A 20,526-nucleotide genomic window follows, 5' to 3' on the forward strand; every position below is an offset into this window, starting at 1 on the left:
AGCTTGACTAAATGTGCTGGGTGGGATATATTGAGTCAAGCAGGGCAAATGGATGGCAGGACCCTCCCCCAGTGTGCAAACTGGAAGGCTGCCAGGGGGGTTTGCTCCCTTCTTTATGTGAAGTCAGAGCCGGTGTTGAAAGTAATGGCTCCACCACCCTTAAGGGCCTTACTTGCCCACTGAGCAATAGCCACAAGACAGAATTGAGGCATTTCGAGTGCCAGGCTAACAGTGACATGCACTCATACTCACTCCATCAGTAATTTAGGACATAGTCGTACCTAGTCTGAGGGGAGCTGGAAAGTACAGTACAGGAATGAGAGCAATAAAGGCCTGAAGTGCAGCCAGTAGCCTGTGGCAGAGAGGCTGGACAGCATTAGCCAAGTGGTTAGTTAGGGAAGGCTCTGGAACAGCGGAAGTATAAGAAAGTGACGTCCAGCACAGATAGAGAAGGGTGTTCTGGGTGGAAGAGAACAGTGCCACATGCACTGAAGCAGTTAAAGACCTTGCCAGGTGGAAGAGTGAAAAGAGGGGACGGTGTGGTTTGAGCCCAGGTGTTGATGACAAAGAAATGGGGCCTCTCAGTGCTGGAGGCTCAGACCCGTAATGCTGCGCCAGCTGCTGAGCAGGACCATGTTTGCCAGCCAGCCTGGAGAGACCTTTCCCAGGAGAAATACCCAGTCAACAACAACCAAAGATGCCAGACTAGAGCCATGACTCACGTGGTAGAGTGCCAGCCACGAGCAGGAAAATGGATCGAGGGTGCTAGGCCTCAAGTTGAATTCCTGATTCCAGCATAAAAATAAAATGAAAAGGAGGGGGATAGAAAAAAGGAAAAGGATTAGAGAAACAGCATTGCTTTCCTAAGAGCAGGGGATGACGGGAGGGATTTCACAAGGGACATGATTGGAGCTGAGCTTTAAAGGGACGGTCCTGCTTCTGTTTGGAGGAGGGCCCAGAGAAGGGCAAGGCCTGCATTGGAGAACATTCTGCTAGTAGCCAAGCTGAATGGTGGCAGTAGAGGTGGGTGGAGGAGGTCAGATTGAGGATCTGTTTTACAGAAGTTTGCCCTGCCTTAGACATCACTTCCAAGGACAAAATGACAGTGAATCCTGAGAGTCTGTTAAAAGCACCAAAAACCTCTTCCTTGGTAATGTAAACGCTGGAGGGATTGCAGATTAGAATAAATACTCCTAATAATCCTTGGAAAATGTGTTTTCATAGGTGCGTCAGCAGTTTCCGGCTCCCCTTGGCTGGTCAGGCACTGAAGCTCCTACACAAGTCACTGTTGAGACTCACCCCGTTCAAGAAACCACCTTTCATGTCGCCCCTCAGCAGAATGCATTGCATCATCACCATGGAAACAGCTCCCACCACCACCACCATCACCACCACCACCACCACCACCATGGACAGCAAGCCTTGGGTAACCGGACCAGGCCAAGGGTCTACAATTCTCCAACAAATAGCTCCTCTACCCAGGATTCCATGGAGGTTGGCCACAGTCACCACTCCATGACGTCCCTGTCTTCCTCAACGACTTCTTCCTCCACATCTTCCTCCTCTACTGGGAATCAAGGCAATCAGGCCTACCAGAACCGCCCAGTGGCTGCTAATACCTTGGACTTTGGACAGAACGGAGCTATGGACGTTAATTTGACCGTCTACTCCAATCCCCGCCAAGAGACTGGCATAGCTGGACACCCAACATACCAATTTTCTGCTAATACAGGTCCTGCACATTACATGACTGAAGGGCATCTGACGATGAGGCAGGGGGCGGATAGAGAAGAGTCCCCCATGACAGGAGTCTGTGTGCAACAGAGTCCTGTGGCTAGCTCGTGACTACATTGAAACTTGAGTTTGTTTCTTGTGTGTTTTTATAGAAGTGGTGTTTTTTTCCAAAAAACAAAGTGCAAAGCTGCTTGAATCAGAAGGAGATTAACACACTGAACCGCTACAAGAGGGCAAAGCTGACTTTTTTTTTTTAAACTTGAAAAGATTGCAAAGGGACAATGAAGTTTTTAAGAGCCATGTCCAAACCCATCTTCATGGATAGCTCAGAGGTATCCTCTTTTTCCTCCCCCATTTAACTTGCCACCTCCAGTCATAGTGGGTTTTTTTTTTTTTTTTTTGGTCTTTCTATTCAACAAAAGTTAATGTTCAGATGTTGGTCTCGGTCATTTGCCAACTAATTTTAACATAAAAAGGCACTGCACATAATTTGCATAAAGGGCCCCGTGAGGGTGTTTTATTTTGTTTCCTTTTTCTGCCCCATCCCTCTCCTCTTCTCTCCCCCCTCTCCCACCCACACCGCTTACTCTTCCCTGTTTTTGTTGTTTTGTTTCGGGTAGGGATGGGTGGGAATTTTGGGTTTTTAAGTCCTCGAAACACACTTGGGCACGGAAAATGCAGTACTGTAAGGAAGAGGGACCTCCAGCTTACACAGACACCGTCTTCAGCCGCGTGACAGGGACGCTGTGTTGACGTTTGTAAGGCACATTGAGCATGCTAAGTGGCGGGGATCAGAACTCTCCTATCTGAACATACTGAGGAGCAAAGCAGCGGTGACATGGGATCCTGGGGGTCTCCCGTGGTAGAGGCCACGGGAGGATAGGAATGGAACATGACTGGTCTCCTAACCAAGGTGCACTGAGAAGCAATCAACGGGTCAGTCGTGGCCAGTCCTGGGGAGGTGTGAGTGGTGGTCTTTGGGATAACCTTTGGCCTTATGGATTTGGACTCGGAGTTAGAAGAGCCTACCATTTCAGATGCAATCACTTGTGGACGTGCTTTTGCAGACAGTCCTTAATGCTGAAAACATAGAGAATGGGTATTTCAAGAGGCCTTTCTTTTAAAATAGACTTTTGTGACCCACTAATTGTAAGGTATTGCAAGGTGACTTTGCGTGTGTCATGAAGTTGACTTCATTATTGGTCGAAGGTCACAGAAGTGGTGGTTTGCTTTGATGGGAGCAGCTACAGCTGTGGCCCTTCCTGCTTCTTACTTTTGCTTTTTCTCGGCACGTGGTATCTCCACCATTTCTTCTGCACAAAGATGTCTTCTGTTCATCCTGAACATTTTTAAAAATGCAGAATTTTATGTGACTGCTTTTTTGCCTCACAATTATGCTGTGAATTTTACAAAAATTTATTTTCTTTTTTGATAATTTATTGTACCAAAGCTGTTTTTATAGCACATAGATGTCTGTAACCAATAATGTAGCAGTTCTGCACTTTGACACAAGGTGTAACTAGACCATTTTTAAATGTCAGTTGAAAATTATGGCTGTACTATTGCTTAAACAAAACTGGAACTGTTGTTGAATCCATAGCCAATACATTTACAGCAATCTGTGTACTGAACATAATAGATTGACATCTAATTCAAGATCATGACATCTGTCGCATTCTAAATGTGTTCAGGCTTCTGAAGGTAAAGGGACCCTGGACCCAGGAGCTGTGGAGCCAGCAGTGATCTTGTATTCCTGATTACCCAACTTGAACGCAAGACCGTGGTTGCACCAATAGGTCCAAATTAGGAGCAGGAGTAAAGCAGAACCTCAGCATGACCCGAAGTGAACAGGCTGGTATTTAACAGTGCCTCGCTTTGGGGATAATGCTGCCTTAATGTAACGCAGTCTGGCAGTCGCTAAATTTGTGTTCCCATTTTAGATTGACCAATTTCAGGATGTTATCCTTTAGAGCGGTTGAAGTGGGAGAATGAAGATATAGTCATTTACCTGTCCAGGATCGAGAAAAGCCTAGAAAAGAAGCAGTAATCTACCTCTGCCGAAACCCCTGCTCGGAACAACTCAGCAGAGCACCATGTTACTTTTTAGTGGTCAACTCCATGTGGCTGACTAGGTCAACTTTTTTCTGAAGAAAAGCAGGTTTTTATATGTAACAGTGACAAAAGAAAGGCTTAATGACTATGTAACTGTGAATGGAACCTTGGAAATAATCGTTTTTATAAACCACAAAAGCTTTTTGTTGTTAATCAGGAAATCCATATTTATTTTGTAATTAAATGTCAAGCCTGTGGATTCTTTTTTTGAACTTGGTAGTTCATAAAGGTTTACAGTAAATAAAAGGATATCATCTCGAGTCTAGCAATACCCGAAGGGATTCACTAGTTACTGCCGTTCAGGAGTGTGGACTAGAAGGCTGACACTGTGTGGTCAGCTCATTTTTTTTTTTTTTTTTTTCTGTGCTGGTTGCCACATCTTAGCAAGCACCAAAAAATGAAAGCAGTTTTTAAGCCGATACTTACATAAAGAAAATCATAAAATCCAATGCTTCTGCATACTGTGTTACGTTACAGTCCAGTTTTGTGTGCTTTACTACACAGTTTGGTTACAGGACTTCTGTGCATTGTAAACATAAGCAGCATGGAAAAGGTTAAATACCTGTGTTCAGATTGTAAGATCTAGTCCGGACTTGCTGTGTATATTGTAACGTTAAATGAAAACAAGAACCCCCTTTGTATTATAGTCATGCGGTCTTATGTATGATAAACAGTTGAATAATTTGTCCTCAGACTCTTTACTATGCTTTTTTAAAATTAATTTAAGAAAAAATGTAAATATAGTAAAAAAAAAAAAAAAATCTTCCTATGCAATTAACCTGGTCCAGGTCTGGTAGGTATACTGAGTATTTAGTCAAATGTATAAAAAAGAAAATTTTTGAGTTACATCAACATAGGGTAAAAATATGTCTGAAAGTAAAAGCTGGAGGTTTAACAGATGATTTGATTTTTAACATTGATTTTGATTTTTTTTTTAAACACACAGTTGCCAGTGTTAACATTTCAGTTGGTAGCATTACCAGTGGACATGTGCATTTGCGTGTTCTCTAAGACTACGTCTGCTCGGTTGAAGGAGAGAAACCACAGAATCCTCCTGTGAGCATGTGCCAGGACAGACAGTAGATTTCTAACAACAGCCTTCTCTTTGTGTAACCTAACCTGCATACATACATTCTAAGCTGGCATTCACCAGGTAAGAAATGTTAAAAGAGTAAATGTAATTCTGTAAAATTGAGGCTGGCAACACAAAGTGGAACTTCCTACATAGGAGAACGGAGGCTTCGCCTGGATAAAGTGGTATGTTTTTGTGAGGTTGGACTGAAAAACAAAAGAACCCAAGGCTTTTCTACTTTCCGTGCTGAGTAATAGAAGTACATGTCGAGCAGTCACACGAGGCTCCCCCCCTAAACGGCATTGGGGACTTTACCACTGAACCTCTCAATGTAGGATGGTAAACTTCTTCCACATTCCTCTAGTGTGAAAATGCATAAAATCACAGCCAGGCTGAGCCAGAAGTGTTCAGCCCTCAGTACCACCTGAGTATTTTATGTCTGTTGTTCAGGGATGACCAGATGCCACAGATCAAATGGTTTATTCCAAGTACATGAATTCCCTTTCACGTCAGGTAAGGGGAAAGTTAGAGAGCGGATGTGTAAAGGGACAAAAGCCATGCGTGACTAGTATTCTGAGACTCTGCTCCCTTTTTCAAAATCTGTCTTGGGGTGTCGTTGCTCAGAAAGCAGAAGTATGCTCCTTCCTTACTTGGTTTTCTGAGTGGAAGTAGAGACTAAGTCAGAGACAAGGCAGAAGAAACCTGTCTTTGTATTCATGCGTCCGCGATGTGGCTGCGTCCACTCCACACGGCCCCGTAGGCTTCCCTCTGGACCAGGTATCACGTGTGGTAGAAACTCGGATGAGGTAGGTAGTTCGTGGCCATTGGTGGTTTCCTCAGCATCTGGCAGCTACTCTCGGTGAGAAGTGATAAAGAACTGAGGGTCTTCTTTCTTAACACTGACAGCAAAAGGTATCTTATCACTTTCAAAAAACATTCTTAGAACTTCAGAGCAAGGCATTACTCCAACGAAACGTTGGTCTAAACCCAGGAGAGCTAGGTACCCAGAGCCTCAGGTTTCCTTTCAATGTTCAGTGAAGAATAAAGTCATTTTTTACCTTTTCTCCCTGTGAGAGGGGTGGCGGTTTGGACTCATTTGTTTCAGCTTTGCATGAGCTTCTGGTCATGCCCTGCAAAACTTGAGTCTTAGAGCAGCAAGGGGTGCAGGCAGCCGGCCACACCCCTCTGGCTTCCCCTTAAGTGTTAACCTGTCTGTCGGGTTGTGAAGGGGCAGAGCATGGGCAGGCTGGGGATGGCTGATGGAAGTCCTCCTGAGCTTGGACAAAGATGGTGGGCCTCCATGCAGAAGCGAAGACCAGAAGACAAGGTAGTGGGTGCGTGCGCGCGCAGTGGGGCAAGGCTGTGGACGGTGCTGCTCCTGGGCTTTGCTGACGTCACCTCAGCCTGTGACATCGTGGAAAGGCCAGTGTGGGCATTAGTGTTTACACTTTGAAAGACCTTGATTTATTGGTTACCTTTCCAGTTTTCCAGAGTTGCTACCTGAGGGTTTTATTCTAACATAGCTCCCAGCACCTCATTAGTCTCTACAATTGTCTGAGAGTTATTCAGCAAACCAGGGGAAGGGAGATGTTGGCCCTGGGCACGAGCGGCAGTGTTCACACGGTGGCTGTGGAGGCACCTGTGCAGTGTGGGATGCTGGCTTGCCCTCACTAGCTGTTACAGAGAAGAGCTGCATAAAATGTGATCGCTGTGGGGATATGGGTTGGTTGATGCCCTCTGGGATGGAGGAGCGTCTGGTGCTATGATGTGATGCGTCTAAAGACAAGGCAAGGCATGACTGAGCTGGAGCATAGTCTTTACATCCCTTCTGACAAGGCCAAGTGCTGATCTGGTGTGGACTAGGGCCTGAGCAGACGAAGGGCAGTTTGGGTGAGCTCTGGTGATCTCAAACTGCTAAGTTAATACACACGCGTGTGAGGCTGCAGCTTTCAAGGTCTTTGCAAAAATGTCATTACATTGCTTGAAAAGAGTTGGGGTAGGGTCTGAGCATGTGCGTTTTTACCTGCAGCCAATGGAGGGGGTGGGGGCAGAAAGAGGCCTCTGTTAGCTAACCTGTTAGCTTGAATTCAAGAACATCCTTATAAGGTTTTACTACTGGTGTTCATATGCATGCAGTAGTTGCACTACAAGGTTATTCTAACAAACCTGGAAGCTGCCAAATGAAGCCAGGTGCCAGTGGCTCATACCTGTAATCTTATCTACTTAGAAGGCTGAGATCTGAGGAACACGGTTCAAAGCCAGCCCTGTCAGGCAAGTCTGTGAGACACTGGTATCTAACCATCAAAAACCCAGAAGTGGAGCTGTGGCTCAAGTGATAGAACACCGTCCTTGAGTGAAAAAGTTCAGAGATAGTATCCAAGCCCCGAGTTCAAGACACAATACAGGCACAAGGTAATCTCTTAGTGAAGGGGTCCATGGGATATCCTGTCTCAGTAGCTTTCTGATGTCCCACGAGAATGAATTCATTAGATTATATCCTAACAGTACATGTACTGTTTGGGGGGGGGGGGGGGCGGGTTCAAGGCCCCAGACTGCAGCCTCCAGCTCTGTTGTCCAGTTACAGGATTTTGTGCAGCTTCAGTGAGACCTTGTACATACAAATCTTAGGACGTGTGGAAGAGCTAGAACTTAAAAGTACAGAGGGTGGGTCTTCAGCAGGTGAGGGGGAGGATAGAGGGGTGGGACTTTCCCAGAGTATCTGAACAGGGTTGTTGTTGTGTGGTGTATTTTCCTTTCTGGAGTCCGACTGCATGTGAACTTGGCTTCACTAGTTGTTTGGCTGTTTTAGAATTTTGCTTTGACATGTTTGGTGCTTAAATGTTAGAAAACATGGGATAGTGTTCAGTAGGATTTTTTCTGACAGGGAGGCCATCCGGTGGACCGGCCAAGGTAAGAAGCAAGCATGCGTTCAGCAAGCCTTGTCATTAGGCCTTGGAGCCCATGTGGCCAGCGGCCCTGCCCGGCCTCTCTGCCCCACCCACCCTGCCAGGTACACGCCAGCTCTGCAGCCTGCAGAAAGCCAGCTCACCTGGAGCAGAAAACACCAATCACTTTTCAGTTTACAAATCAGATTGACATTAGATAAGCTTTGGGGATTTACAAGATTATCATCCACATTTTCAAAGCAGCTGGAAGCTAACTACTACCTTCCCCTGCTCGTTAGAAAAATGACTTTGTCTGGGTTCTCATGCCTCACCCCTGTAATCCTAGCTACTTAGGACACTGAGATCTGAAGGTTGTGGTTTGAAGCCAGTTCAGGCAGGAAAGTGTGAGAGCTCCAATTAAGGACCAGAAACAAAGTGGTTCAAGTGGTAGAACACTACTTCTTGAGCGCCAAAAGCTCAGAGACAGCACCAAGGCCCAGAGTTGAAGCCCCAGGACTGGCACTGCTAGTCCCAAAAAATTTGGTTGGAAATAGAGGTGTGGCTCAAGTGGTAGAGTGCCAACCTTGAACCAAAAAGCTAAGCAACAAACACACGCCCTGAGATCAAGCCCCACCACCAGCATACAAGCATGTACACACAAAATTTTTTAAAATTTGTTGAGAGCCTCACCTGTAATCCTAACCACTCAGGAGGCTGCGATCTGGAAGACTGCAGTTCAAATCCAGCCCTGGCAGAAAAGTATGTAGATGCCATCTTCAATTAACCAGCAAAATGCTGGGCTGGGGGTGTGGTTCAAGGAGCAGAGCCCCAGCTGAGTAAGCTTGAAGCCCTGAGTTTAGAATCCAGTACCAGCCCTCTCCGCATAGTTTGTGGTTAGCTGTCTGTGAGGCTAGCTTAGCTTCTCACAATGTTTTTCATTCTTACATGAAATATAAGAATAGGCTAAGCAGAAAGCCAGTCCATGTGCATCACAGTACCCACAATTTACAAGGCAAAGCCGGGACAAAATCCAGTCCTAGGATTTGAGTATTCACCTAAGACAGATAATTTATTTGAGGTAGAGTTCCCAGGATTCAAGTACAAACCACAGGCAACCCTCTACTTGTAAATGTGGGCTGGGCCTCATACCAGCCTGTCTCCCTGACCAGTTTGGTAGGTCGGTAGGGTGGAGGTTGCCCCCCTCCCGGGAGACCCCCTCATGACCTGGGAGCAGTGGGAGGGGTGGACCCAGGGTGCCTCTGCCCGGGTCCTGGGCTGTGATTACTGTTGACCCTCCTTGCATAGCTGTGCTTCCTACAATTCCTTTCATTCTGGCCTGGGAGAGAGTGGGTGTTGATGAGCTGGTCCCTCCCACCGCCACCATGGCCACAGTGACCCACATCTGGACAAGTTCCAGGCCAGGTAGGAGCTGGGGGGGGGGGGGCTGCACCAGCCGGAGTCTTGCTCCCCAGTGGAGTCTTGTCTGATGAGAGCTCTGCCCGCCTCACTTGGTGGTGAGAACCCGCAGTGACCGGATCCAAGAAAGGAAACCACCGCTCCCCTTCCCTGGCAGGAGAGCCTGCCTGCCAGCCAGAGGGGGCCTGGCGCCTGGCTGGCCTGCGGTCCTGGAGCCAAGCCAGCCTTGACTTGAGGCTGTGACCCAAGGACCCCAAACGAGGAAGGCTCCCAACAAGGAAAACAGCCCAAAGCATGCCCCCTTGGGGTCCTCAGGAGTGGGAAAGACCCGAGTCAGAGAAGAAATAAGCCAAGTGGAGGAGTGGGGGTCCCTGGGTCCTGAGGGCCGGTGCCAGCTGGGATCTGTGAAGACGCCACCGTCCTCCAGGCTCAGCCCCTGAGCCAGGAGTTGCCGGCGCGAGCCACCGCACCCAGCCACGGGGAAAGCTTTTACATTTTGTTTTAAGAAGAGATGCGGTTCAAACAAACAAAGAGCTGAGAGGCCGCGAGGGAGCGAGTTAGATCAGGTGGACTGGATGGCGTGTAGGAAGGTCCCCAGAACCATCTCCTTCGTGCAAGTAACATACTAATAAAAAACATACTTAACGATGCAGACGATTGACACTACTTGGAACTTCATGGAAGTGTTGTTCCCCTTGGGAGAATTTCCAGTTTATACATATATATATTTAAAAAAACATTCTGCTAGCTGGGTGCTAGTAACTCACACCTGTAACTCCAACTAGTCAGGAGGCTGAGATCTGAGGACCATGGTTTGAAGCCAGCCCGGGCAGGAAAGTTCCCATGTGTCTCCAATTAGCCACTCCAACATACAAAACAAATAGAAGTGGTGCTGTGACCCAAAGTGCTAGAGAGCTAGCCTTGAGCAAAAGAGCTTAGGAACCGTACCCAGGCCCTGAGTTCAAACCCCACCACCACCACCAACAAATTCACAGACTTTACTGGTTGGACTGGCTTTGAACCACCATCCTCAGATTTCAACCTTCTAAGTAGGTAGGATTACAGGCATGAGCCACCAATGCCCAGCTTTAGAAATTCATCCCCTCTACCAAGATATCCTTGGGATAAATCACCTGCAAAATGAATGCCCTGCCTTGAGAGGCACGAAAGAAATGCTCAGCAGTGCTGTGCAGTCTTATTTCCAATCACAGATCAGTGATAATAGCTGTGCGTCCTCAGGGAAGTTAGTCTTCCCGAGCTCTGTTTTTCCTCAGCTCTAAAATGGGAATAACAACACATCCCTTGGAGGGTGAAGCTGAGATTTGGAGGAGTCCTGTGTGGGGCACCCACCCAGGCCCAGGTTCGCGGTATAGCACCCCCAAACAGTCCAGGTCACTGCTGTGTGTCTGGCAAGGCCGGAGGGAGGAGAAGGATTAATGATCAAGGCTGTGAAAGTCCTGAATTCCAGGTGGTACTGACCACTCCTGCTCCAAGTCCATGATCGCCATTAACATCGGGATGCGGAAACCCTTCCCCAGACCCACGGGACCCACAGCAACACTTGGCATGGGCTGTGTAGCACAGTGAGCTCTTTCCAGCTTCCTGACACCCCCAGGGCGTCTTGGCTTGGCCTTCCCTCCTGGGACGGCAATCGGCCAACACTCACTTATGAGCCCATCTTGCTGCTGAAGTCCACTTCTTACCTGGGTCTTAAGCAAGGTGCTGAGCCACAATACCTGTCTGAAATGGGGGTGTGGCAATGCCCTCCCTGCTAGGTTTCTGTGGGATTCTAGGCATTAGCACCTAGAGCCATACACTCTACTTCTTATTGATGGCTCTAGAAGCGTGGTTCTGGGGGGACCGTTACCCAGGATCTGTAACTGGAGCTACAGGTCAAGCCTAGGCTTGCAGGTGAGAGCCCACATATTTCCCATGACCCCCCATTCCTCGAAGCCTTGCCCACCCTGCTCTGGTCTGTGTCCACTCAAAGACCAAGCTCCCAGCATTCCCAAGCATTTCCCTGTCTCAAAAACCCCGCCCCTCTCGCAGGAAGATAACATTCAAGGTTTTGGGAAATTCCTTCGGTGACATCCTCACCTCCGCTTCTGCTACCCGCCAACCTCCTGCACACAGCCTCTGCCTCACGGCAGCCTGCCTGGCCCTCCAGCCCTTCTTGACACTCTTCTGGTCTTCATCAGCTTCAACCTCAACCTCAGCCTTCAACCTGGTGACCAGGGTTCCCGTCTCTGTTGCCTGGCGCCTTGTGTGCCCCAGTGGTTGCCCCTAGGAGCCTGCCACAGCACTCACCGTATCTGTCTCACTGACTCTAGGATTGTAGCTCTGGAAGGCAGAGGCTTATAAGGAGGTGTGTGGTACATGTAGGTTGATGGATGGATGGATGATGGATGGGTGAATAGAAGGATGGATGGATGATGACGGATATATGGGTGGATAGATGATAAATAGAGGGTGAAAGGATGAATGGAAGGATGGCTGGATGAGTGTGATGGATGGAAAGATGGATAATAGAAGGATAGACATGAATGGTGACTGATGGATGACGGTTGGAAGGTAGATGGATGAATGGAAGGATGGATGATGAAAGAATAGATGGATGATGATGTATGGATAGTAATGGATAAAGGGTGGATGGGTGAATGGATGGATAGATAGATATGATGTTGAATGGATGGACAGATGGAAGGCTGGATGGATGAATGATGTTGAATGGGTGGATGGGCAGATACACAATGATGATAGATGGGTGATGGATGGACAGATGATGGATGGTGATGACAAATGGATGGATGGAAGGTAGGATGGATGATGGATGGATAGATAGGAATGAATGAATAGGAGGTCTTTCTTTCTGGAAATAAGCCCCTTTGGCCTGATCATCTGAATCTCTTTCTGAAAGCTCTTAGAAATTTTTCTTTTCTTTTTTTTTTCAGTTGTTGGGCTTGAACTTGGGGTCTGAGCTCTTTGTTCAAGGCTAGAGTTCTTACCACTTTAAGCCAAAGTGCCACTTCTGGTGGTTATTTGGAGATAAGAGAGTCTCACAGACTTTTCTACCCAGAGTGGCTTTGAACCGTGATCCTCATACCTCAGCCTCCTGAGTAGCTAGGATGACAGGTGCAAGCCACCAGCACCTGAAAGAAGTTATTTTTTAAACATATTGCTGATAGAGCTGGGAGTGACTCAGCAAGAAGTTGCTCAGGGAATCTGGGAGGAGAAACACCATTGCAGCCCTGTGCTTGGAAGAACTTTTTGTAGCTGGAGGTTCTACCCCTCTGGTAGTAGAGGAGCCTGGGCCAGCAGGGACAGCTCCTCTGGCCTCTGTTCATAAGTGCCATTTGGGGGTAGGTTATTTATTTTGTTTGTGTAAGAAGGAAGCTCCGTTGATCACATACAGGGGACCTGGATGCGGGGAGAACTGCCCACGGCCACGGGCCTGGGGCTGGCGATCAGGTAGGCGGACACGAGCTGGCTTGAAGGAGGCCAGAGTGGGATTTAGCCACAGCCTCTCTCTAGAGCATGGTGGAGGCACCAAGGGAATTTGGTTTGAGGGATCTAGAACCAATTTTTTTAAATGACTGTTTCTTTGGTTCTTTGAATATTTTATATGCAATGATATGATGTATAAGCCTAAATTGTAAAAAAAAAAAAAAAAAAAAAAAAATCTGTGCTAATGGAGAGTTTGAGGTTAAATAGCTGGTCCCCAGAGACGCAGGTACTTCTTCACCAGTCTTATGCAGTGGCCATGTGTTACAATGATAGCTCAAGGGTTATCAAAGAAGAAAGCCTTTAGTCATAGTTCAAGGCCAGCCTAAGAAATACGTCTTTACGAGACTCTGTTTTGACCAGTGTCTGGGCTCAGTGCTGTGTGTCTATCATTCAGGCTGAGGGAGAGGCACAATGTCTACAGTGTCTGTGTATGGTGGCACATGTCTGTCCTGCCAGGGACAAACAGAAACACAAATAGGAAGATTGCAGTCCAGGCCAGACAGTCATAAAGCAAGAATATTTCTCACAAGATACCCAACATGTGAGGCCATGATCCAATCCCAGCGCTACCAGAAAAGGAGAAAAAGAACAAATAGAGAAAAGCACTCAAAAGATTAAAGAGCCAGGTGCTGGTGGCTCACTCCTGTAATCCTAGCTAATCAGGAGGCTGAGATCTGAGGATCGCAGTTCAAAGCCAGCCAGGGCAGGAAAGTCTGTGAGACTCTTATCTCCAATAAACCATTCAGAAAACCAGAAGTGGTGCTGTGGCTCAAGTGGTAGAGCATTTGTCTTGAGCTGAAGAGCTGAGGGACAGCACCCAAGCCCAGAGTTCAAGCCCCATGATGGACCAAAAAAAAAAAAGATTAAAAATATAAACTTGATTAAATATATAAACTATGAGGTTGGAGCAGGTGTTAAAGGAAACTTCCAGAAATGAATACTGACCTATCCAGCTTTATAGAGACCCAGGCTTCAGGGGACCAACTGGCCGGCTACCTGTGATGCCTACTGTCTGTGTGGTGACCTTTACCAGGAAGTGGTGAGTCTATTTTCTTTCTTGCTTCTCACCTTCGACTAATGTTTAGCTAGGAAGGATTTGCTCCTGCTCAGCCCAAGTTCTTGCACGCTGGGAATCAAGGAGAACTGAGGTAACAGAAACTGAACCTCTCTGTTTCTCTATTCCCTTCCTTCCTTCCTTCTTGTCCTCTCCCAGACCTCCTTCCCTGCCACCTCTGTCAGTGCCCACTTCTGTTCAGGAACCTGCAGGGCCTGGCTATGGCTTGAAGAGCATCTGGCATCTCCCAAACTCCTGTTGAATTTGCCTGCCACTGAAGCTGCGTGGGAAACATCTGGTCCATATTTGTCTGCTCATTGCCCCTCACCTCCAAATGGGTCTTACTGTGGTTCGTTTAGAGTAGGAGTCAACCCAGAGCGAGACATTTACAAGCAGTTGTGTCTTAAGTCTTAGATCTTGCAAGGCTGGCTCTCTATGCTGTGGAAGTAGCTGGAAAGTTTTCTCTGCTCTAACATTTTTGGTGGTTGTGATTTTTATGTTTAGATTTTTGATGTTTGGACTTTTATATTTTGCGTATTTTAAGGGACAGACTCAGTTTCTCATTTTCTCAAGCGTCTCTTTCCAAGACATTTAAGTGTTTAAGTGTTCTTCTACAAGTTAAATTATTCACACTGAGGGGTTGGGTGTTTAGCTCAGCGGAAGAGCGCCTGCCTGGGGAGCGCAAGGCCCTGAGTTCGGTCCTCAGCTCTGGAAAAAAAAAAAAGCTATAAATTATTCACACTGTGTGTGTGTGGCGCCTGTCATGTGAATTGGCTTGTGTTCTGGACTTTCTAATGGGTTGTGCTGGTTTGTAGACCTGTTTCAGTTATAGGGTCTTTGTGGGCCTTTTAAAAAAATAATTTCTATTTTTATGATGATAAAGGTGATATACAGAGAGGTGATATACAGTTGGTCAGTAAAGAGTACTTTTTTTTTTTTTTTGCCAGTCTTGGAGCTTGACCTCAAGGCCTGGGCACTGTCTCTGAGCTTCTTTTGCTCAAGGCTAGCGCTCTACCACTTGAGCCACAGCACCACTTCTGGCTTTTTCTGTTTATGTGGTACTAAGGAATCGAACCCAGGGCTTCATGCATGCTAGCCAAGTACTCTACTACTGAGCCACCTTCCCAGCCATGAGTATATTTCTTTTTGGACAATGTCACCCCTTCCCTCATTCTCTCCTCCCCCCCCTTTTTTTTTTTTTTAAAGACAGAGTCTTGTTATATAGTGAAGACTGGTCTTGAACTCATGATCTATCTCCACTCTCAAGTGCTAGTGTTACAGGCATGGCTCCCACACCTGGCTCTGTGTGGTCATCCTATCCAGCAGGGTAACACTTTCAATTTTACCTCTTCAGAGTTTTCCTGGTTCCTTGCTTAACTTTTTTTCATATATGTGAGGACACATATATGTCATTATAAAAAAAATTGGGGCCGGGCGCTGGTGGCTCACGCCTGTCATCCTAGCTACTCAGGAGGCTGAGATCTGAGGATCATGGTTCAAAGCCAGCCCAGGCAGGAAAGACCGTGAGACTCTTATCTCCAATAAACCTCTAGAAAATCAGAAGTGGCAATGTAGCTCAAGCGGTAGAGTGCTCGCCTTGAGCTGAAGAGCTGAGGGATGCCCAGGTCCAGAGTTCAAGCCCTACAACCAACAAAAAAAAAGAAAGAAAGAAAAAAGGAAAAAAAAAAGAATATTTGGAGGCTAAGAATTAAGTTCTTTTAATTTTGAATCTTCTTTTTGTTGTTGTTGAATACTTTTGTGCCTTTCAAGAGTGTTTTGAGGATGACCTCATGAAAGTTTTTCAGAGTTGTCATTAATTTTTTGCTGTGATATTGTTTTCTGGTTTAAAATTTATTTCTGTGTAACTGGAATTTTCTCTTCTCCTGTATCTTCTAACTGGCTGTGATCAGATATATGAAGCCCATCAACTTCTTTTTTGTTTTTGGTCAGTCATGGGGCTTGAACTCTGGGCTTGAGCACTGTCCCTGCACTCTTCAGCTCAAGGTGAGAGCTCTACGGCTTGAGCCACAGTTCCACTTCCAGTTTTCTAGTGGTTTATTGGCGATAAGAGTCTCATGGACTTTCCAGCCTGGGGTTGACTTTGAACCATGATCCTCAGCTCTCAGCCTCCTGAGTAGCTAGGATTACAGGTGTGAGCTACTGGCGCCCAGTGAAGGCCATCAACTGCTATGTTTAATTTTATACCCTGCTGTTTTATCAGATTTTTCTCATTGGTTTGAATCATTTGTCTGTTGAATCTCATATTTTTCTGATGATGATATTATCTACAAATGAGTATATTTTAAAGTACAGCACTGTTTGTACTTAACTAGTTATACTGTGATGAGCAGTAATTTAATTATCTTATAATTCCAGTGCAGTGTTCCCTGGCACAGAGTGAGAATCCTTACCTTATTTCAGACTTAAGTGGGGAGGTATAATGTAGAAAGACCAAAAGAAAGAACGAAAGAAAAAAGAAAGAAAGAAAGAAAGCCAAGTGTTGGTGGCTCATGCCTGTAATCCTAGCTACTCAGGAGGCTAAAGGTCATGGTTGGAAGCCAGCCCAGGCAGGAAAGTCCATGAGACTCTTATCTCCAATTAAACACCAAAAAAAGCCAGAAGGGGAGCTGTGGCTCAAGTGGTAGAGTACTAGCTTTGAACAAAAGCAGCTCAGGGACAGCACCCAGGCCCTGAGTTTAGGCCACAGCATGGCATTTAAAAAAAAAACCAAAAACCCCAAAACAAAAAAACAAAAAGCCAAACAACGTGTTTGGTCTTTTTCTTCACTGCCTGTGACAGAGAAGAGGAATGAGCCCCTTGGTGTCACACTTGAGTATGTGTTCATGAAGATGGAGGCTGGTTATTAGAGGAACCACAGGTGAGATTCCAAGGCTAGAACCCTGTGATTGCCCTCCACATCTGGGAATTACGTGTAATCACAAGTGCCAGTGATTTAATTCCTCATACGCATGTAATAGAAACCAGGGCTTCTGGCTTGGTGAGGGCACTCATGCCCTGGGAGGCCCATGCACCCCAAATTCCATGAGAACAGAAACTCTTGGCCTTGGACCGCATGCACCTGCGTACCTGGCTGCTCGGTGCTCTCTTATCCTTTAAACGTGTGCGTGTCAGTGAAGTGTTTTTCCACATCGTGTTCTATGAGAGAATCGTACCTGATGAGAGGTTCTTGAAGACACTGACTTGTAATTGAAGGTCATGGGAGGCCCAGGGCTTTGTGTCTGACATCTGATCTGGGAACAATCTTTTATAATGAGCCTTCTGATGCTCCCTCCAAGTAGAAGTCTGGAGGATGTGTCGTTTCAGAGGAAGAAGTGCTGTGTGGTTACTTGGTGTGGAAAGCGTTGCTATTGCCTGCCCTGCCCTGCTGTACCAGGTGCTGAAATGGGGAGGATTGTAGGAGCTTGTTTTCATGAGGCACTGCCATGTGGCCATGTTGGAGAGCTGCAGATCTGTCTCCTGAGGACAGTGTTGAGCAGTGTTTGTGGGATAAAGATAGGGTTGGGTTGGGGTGTGTGTAGGGGGGAGATGACTGGAGATGAGGGAAGGTGGTGGGTGGCCTGTGCATGCATGATCAGAACTATGTGGTCGTCCAGGACACATTCAGAAAATGGTGATGTTAGTGTGCTCCAGAGGTTGGCCTGATTTAGTGTCAGGGTGTAGAAGAGACACAGACAAAGTTGGGAGTGATAGACAAGAGGTACCAGTTGTAGTGAAGGAGGCAGGATGGGAGGAGGAGGAGGAGGAGGAGGAACAGAAGCAGGAGGGGGCGCCCGGACACCCCCTGTCCCACAGGGCTGCCACAGATGCCTCCTTTGACTCAGCTTTGAGTCCTAAAGGCCATGCTGGTCCTGCAGTGTCACCTCCTCTGTTATCCTCTGAAGTAATCCAAGAGTCTCTTTCTTGGAATGCAAATTGCTGAAAACATTCTACATCAGCTGCTATTTATTGTTATGTTGTTGTAGGTTATGTTGTTGTCTGGTCTAGAGTTCATCTTGCCTCGTTGTAACTGGTGTCTGGGCATAGGGGGTCAGCTGTGATCATTCCTGTTTGCTCAAAGGGATTTTGTAGCAATGAGCAATGGGAATGTTTGGTGTTCTTATGGACTTTCCTGCCTGGGCTAGTTTTTTTTTTTTTGTCGGTCGTGGGACCTGAACTCTGGACCTGGGCGCTGTCCCTCAACTCTTCATTTCAAGGCTCGTGCTCTAAACTTGATAGCCACAGCACCACTTCCGGCTTTTTCTGCTTATGTGGTGCTGAGGAATTGAACCCAGGGCCTCATGCATGTGAGGCAAGCACTCTACCACTGAGCCACCTTCCCAGCCCCCGGGTTAGTTTTGAATCATGATCCTCAGACCTCAGCTTCCTGAGAAGCTGGGATTACAGGCATGAGCCAACAACACTGCTTGTTTGTCAGTTTCTTACCAAGTTCAATGTGCATCTATCCAATATGCCAGAAATTCCTAGATAGTTCCCCCAAATATACAACATGTAATGAAGTGGAGAGTCTTCATATTAGTTATTGTAGAATTACCCAGCACAACTGAAAATTAATCAAATGAAACACTTTGTTTGAACTATACCCCACACGCCTATTTGAGGTAGAGATAGGTGTCAGAAGACCTTGGGGTTCAGGTGAGAAGTTAGGGGAGCACTGTCTCCGGACGGCTGTGGATCACTGTCGTGGGTCCAGCCTTGTCTGAGGACTCTTGTCCACAAGAAACCCAGAGGTCTGGCCACAGACTAGACAGCCAGGCACAGTGAGCACCGAGGACCGGAGCAGCCCTGCCCAGAAGCCGGTGTTACAGCTGGCATCTTCCTCCGTCCCCTAGCCGTGCTGATCTCAGCCCCAGTCCAGGGCCTGTGTCCTGTGACAGCTGGACTCCTCATGACTCAGCGTGCCACGGTGTGGCACGTGTAGGCAGCTCCTGTGGGAGTGGGCACTCCTCAGGTGCTTGCGAGGCTCCGTTTCCTCATGCACTGAACACGAGGTACTGCTCATGGCTGCATTCCACAGCCGTGAAGAGCTCTGTGCTGGGTACACTTGAGGGAGAGACCTGGGCTGGCACCGAAGAGCTGGGAGAAACAAAGCCAAGGCCAAACAATGCCCTCTGGAGGAGGCACGGGACACCCAGGCGACGCCCCTCAGCTGCCTTTGCTGGTGTTCAAGGCCTTCCAGGCTGCATTTTGCTTGTTTTGCATTTTAGGGAGAAAGGAGGAGGAGGTATGTACTGGTCCAGGAGCACTGTGTGTGAGTGTGTGTGCGTGCATGTGTGCAAATATAGGCTGCTGTTCCTTAGCTTTTCATTCAAGTTTGGTGCTCTACCACTTGAGCTCTACCCCTTCCGCTTCTCGCTGGTTAATTGGAGATGCGTTCCATAAACTTTCCTGCCTGGCCTGGCTCAGATGTCAACCTCCCAAGTTGCTAGGATTACAGGTGTGAGCCCCTGGAACTGGTTCCCAGCAGTGGTTTGACTGATCCAGGTGGAAGGCAATGGGATGAATGGGAAGCCAGAGCAAAGCCTGGGTGGCTTTGAGGGACACGTTTGCTCCCCAGAGCCACCATTGGTATTCTTGTGTTAAAAAAAAAATCACCTTCTAGGGTACACATAGAAACTTTCAAAGCAGTCCAGGAGCCTTTGTTAGGAACGGGGAGGGGAAAGGAAGGAACAGTCCAGACTCTCCATCTCCACCGGTGAGGACTGCTTATTGAGGTATGGCAGCAGGGGCAGCAAGCCTTGCTTGGGCTGGGAGGTGCGCAGGGCAGTGGGGATGGAGCTGGGTGTGTATGGGGTCTGAGCAAGCAGGCCGGGGGCGTGGGTTAGGCTCACAGTGGAACGGTGCTGCCCAAGCTCAGTCAGACTGGCCTGCCCACATTGGGTGCACAGGCCTGGGGTTGTGCCTGACGTCTGAGTGCACCTGGGAAAATAGTGTGGAGGTTGATCCTTCGTATTCTATCTTTAGATTCAGAAGAAGATTGGGCCAAGAGGGGAGAGGTGGGTAAGTCCTTCAGTATTCCCCCCCCCCTTTTATTTTTTGTCAGTTATGGGGCTTGAACTCAGGCCCTGGGTTCTTCTTAGCTCAAGGCTAGCACTCTGCCACTTTAAGCTACAGCACCATTCTGTGTGTGGGGGGGGTGGTCATTAATTGAAGATAAGAGTCTCACAGACTCACAGTCTCACAGACCGTCCTGCCCAGGCTGGCTTTCAACCACGATCCTCAGATCCCAGCCTCCTGAGTCGCTAGGATGACAGGCGTGAGCCCCCAGGACCTGGCTCCCATTTATGTTTTAATAGATGGGGACCCCAGAGTGACCAGTGGCTAGATCACATGGCCACACAAGAGAAGGGGGGGGAGGGTGCGGGAGGCCAGGCTGGGCAGGTGTCCTGGGGCTGTCCTGCTGTCACTCCCTGATTGATGCTCGGGGAACCTGACCTGCAGGAGTGTGACAATCTTGCAGCATGCTTTTCCACAGGGCAATGAGGCAGGGAATTTATGGCGTGCCCTGATTAATGGGCCAGGCAGTGAGGAGTTCTTTGCCAAGCTCTGAGTATAATTTAATGTGGGGAGGCAGGAAGAAAGGGCTCAGTGCTCACGTTCTTAAAGTGCTCTGAGAGCGCCAGGCATGGAATCAGCGGAACATCTCCACCCCCCTGGGCCAAGAACCTGGCATGGTTCTTCAGATCTCAGAGGAAGCAAGAGGAATCTGGATTCGTGTACATGGCAGGAAG

General features: G+C 47.6%; 1 protein-coding gene across 2 annotated transcripts in view; it reads left to right on the top strand.

The window, feature by feature from the left end:
- The window catches only part of Dyrk1a (dual specificity tyrosine phosphorylation regulated kinase 1A), a 129,295-nt gene extending 124,757 nt beyond the window's left edge, over positions 1 to 4,538 (top strand). For both annotated transcript variants that reach the window (XM_042687185.1, XM_042687186.1), the window contains exon 12: positions 1,225 to 4,538. In XM_042687185.1, coding sequence (XP_042543119.1) covers positions 1,225 to 1,845 — 621 coding nt within the window. In that variant the 3' untranslated portion in view covers positions 1,846 to 4,538. The remainder of the gene's footprint in view (positions 1 to 1,224) is intronic.
- Positions 4,539 to 20,526: the final 15,988 nt, after the last annotated feature.

The sequence above is a fragment of the Dipodomys spectabilis genome, unplaced genomic scaffold (assembly GCF_019054845.1).
Source record: "Dipodomys spectabilis isolate Male_0828 unplaced genomic scaffold, ASM1905484v1 ptg000107l, whole genome shotgun sequence".
Taxonomy (NCBI): Eukaryota; Metazoa; Chordata; class Mammalia; order Rodentia; family Heteromyidae; genus Dipodomys; species Dipodomys spectabilis.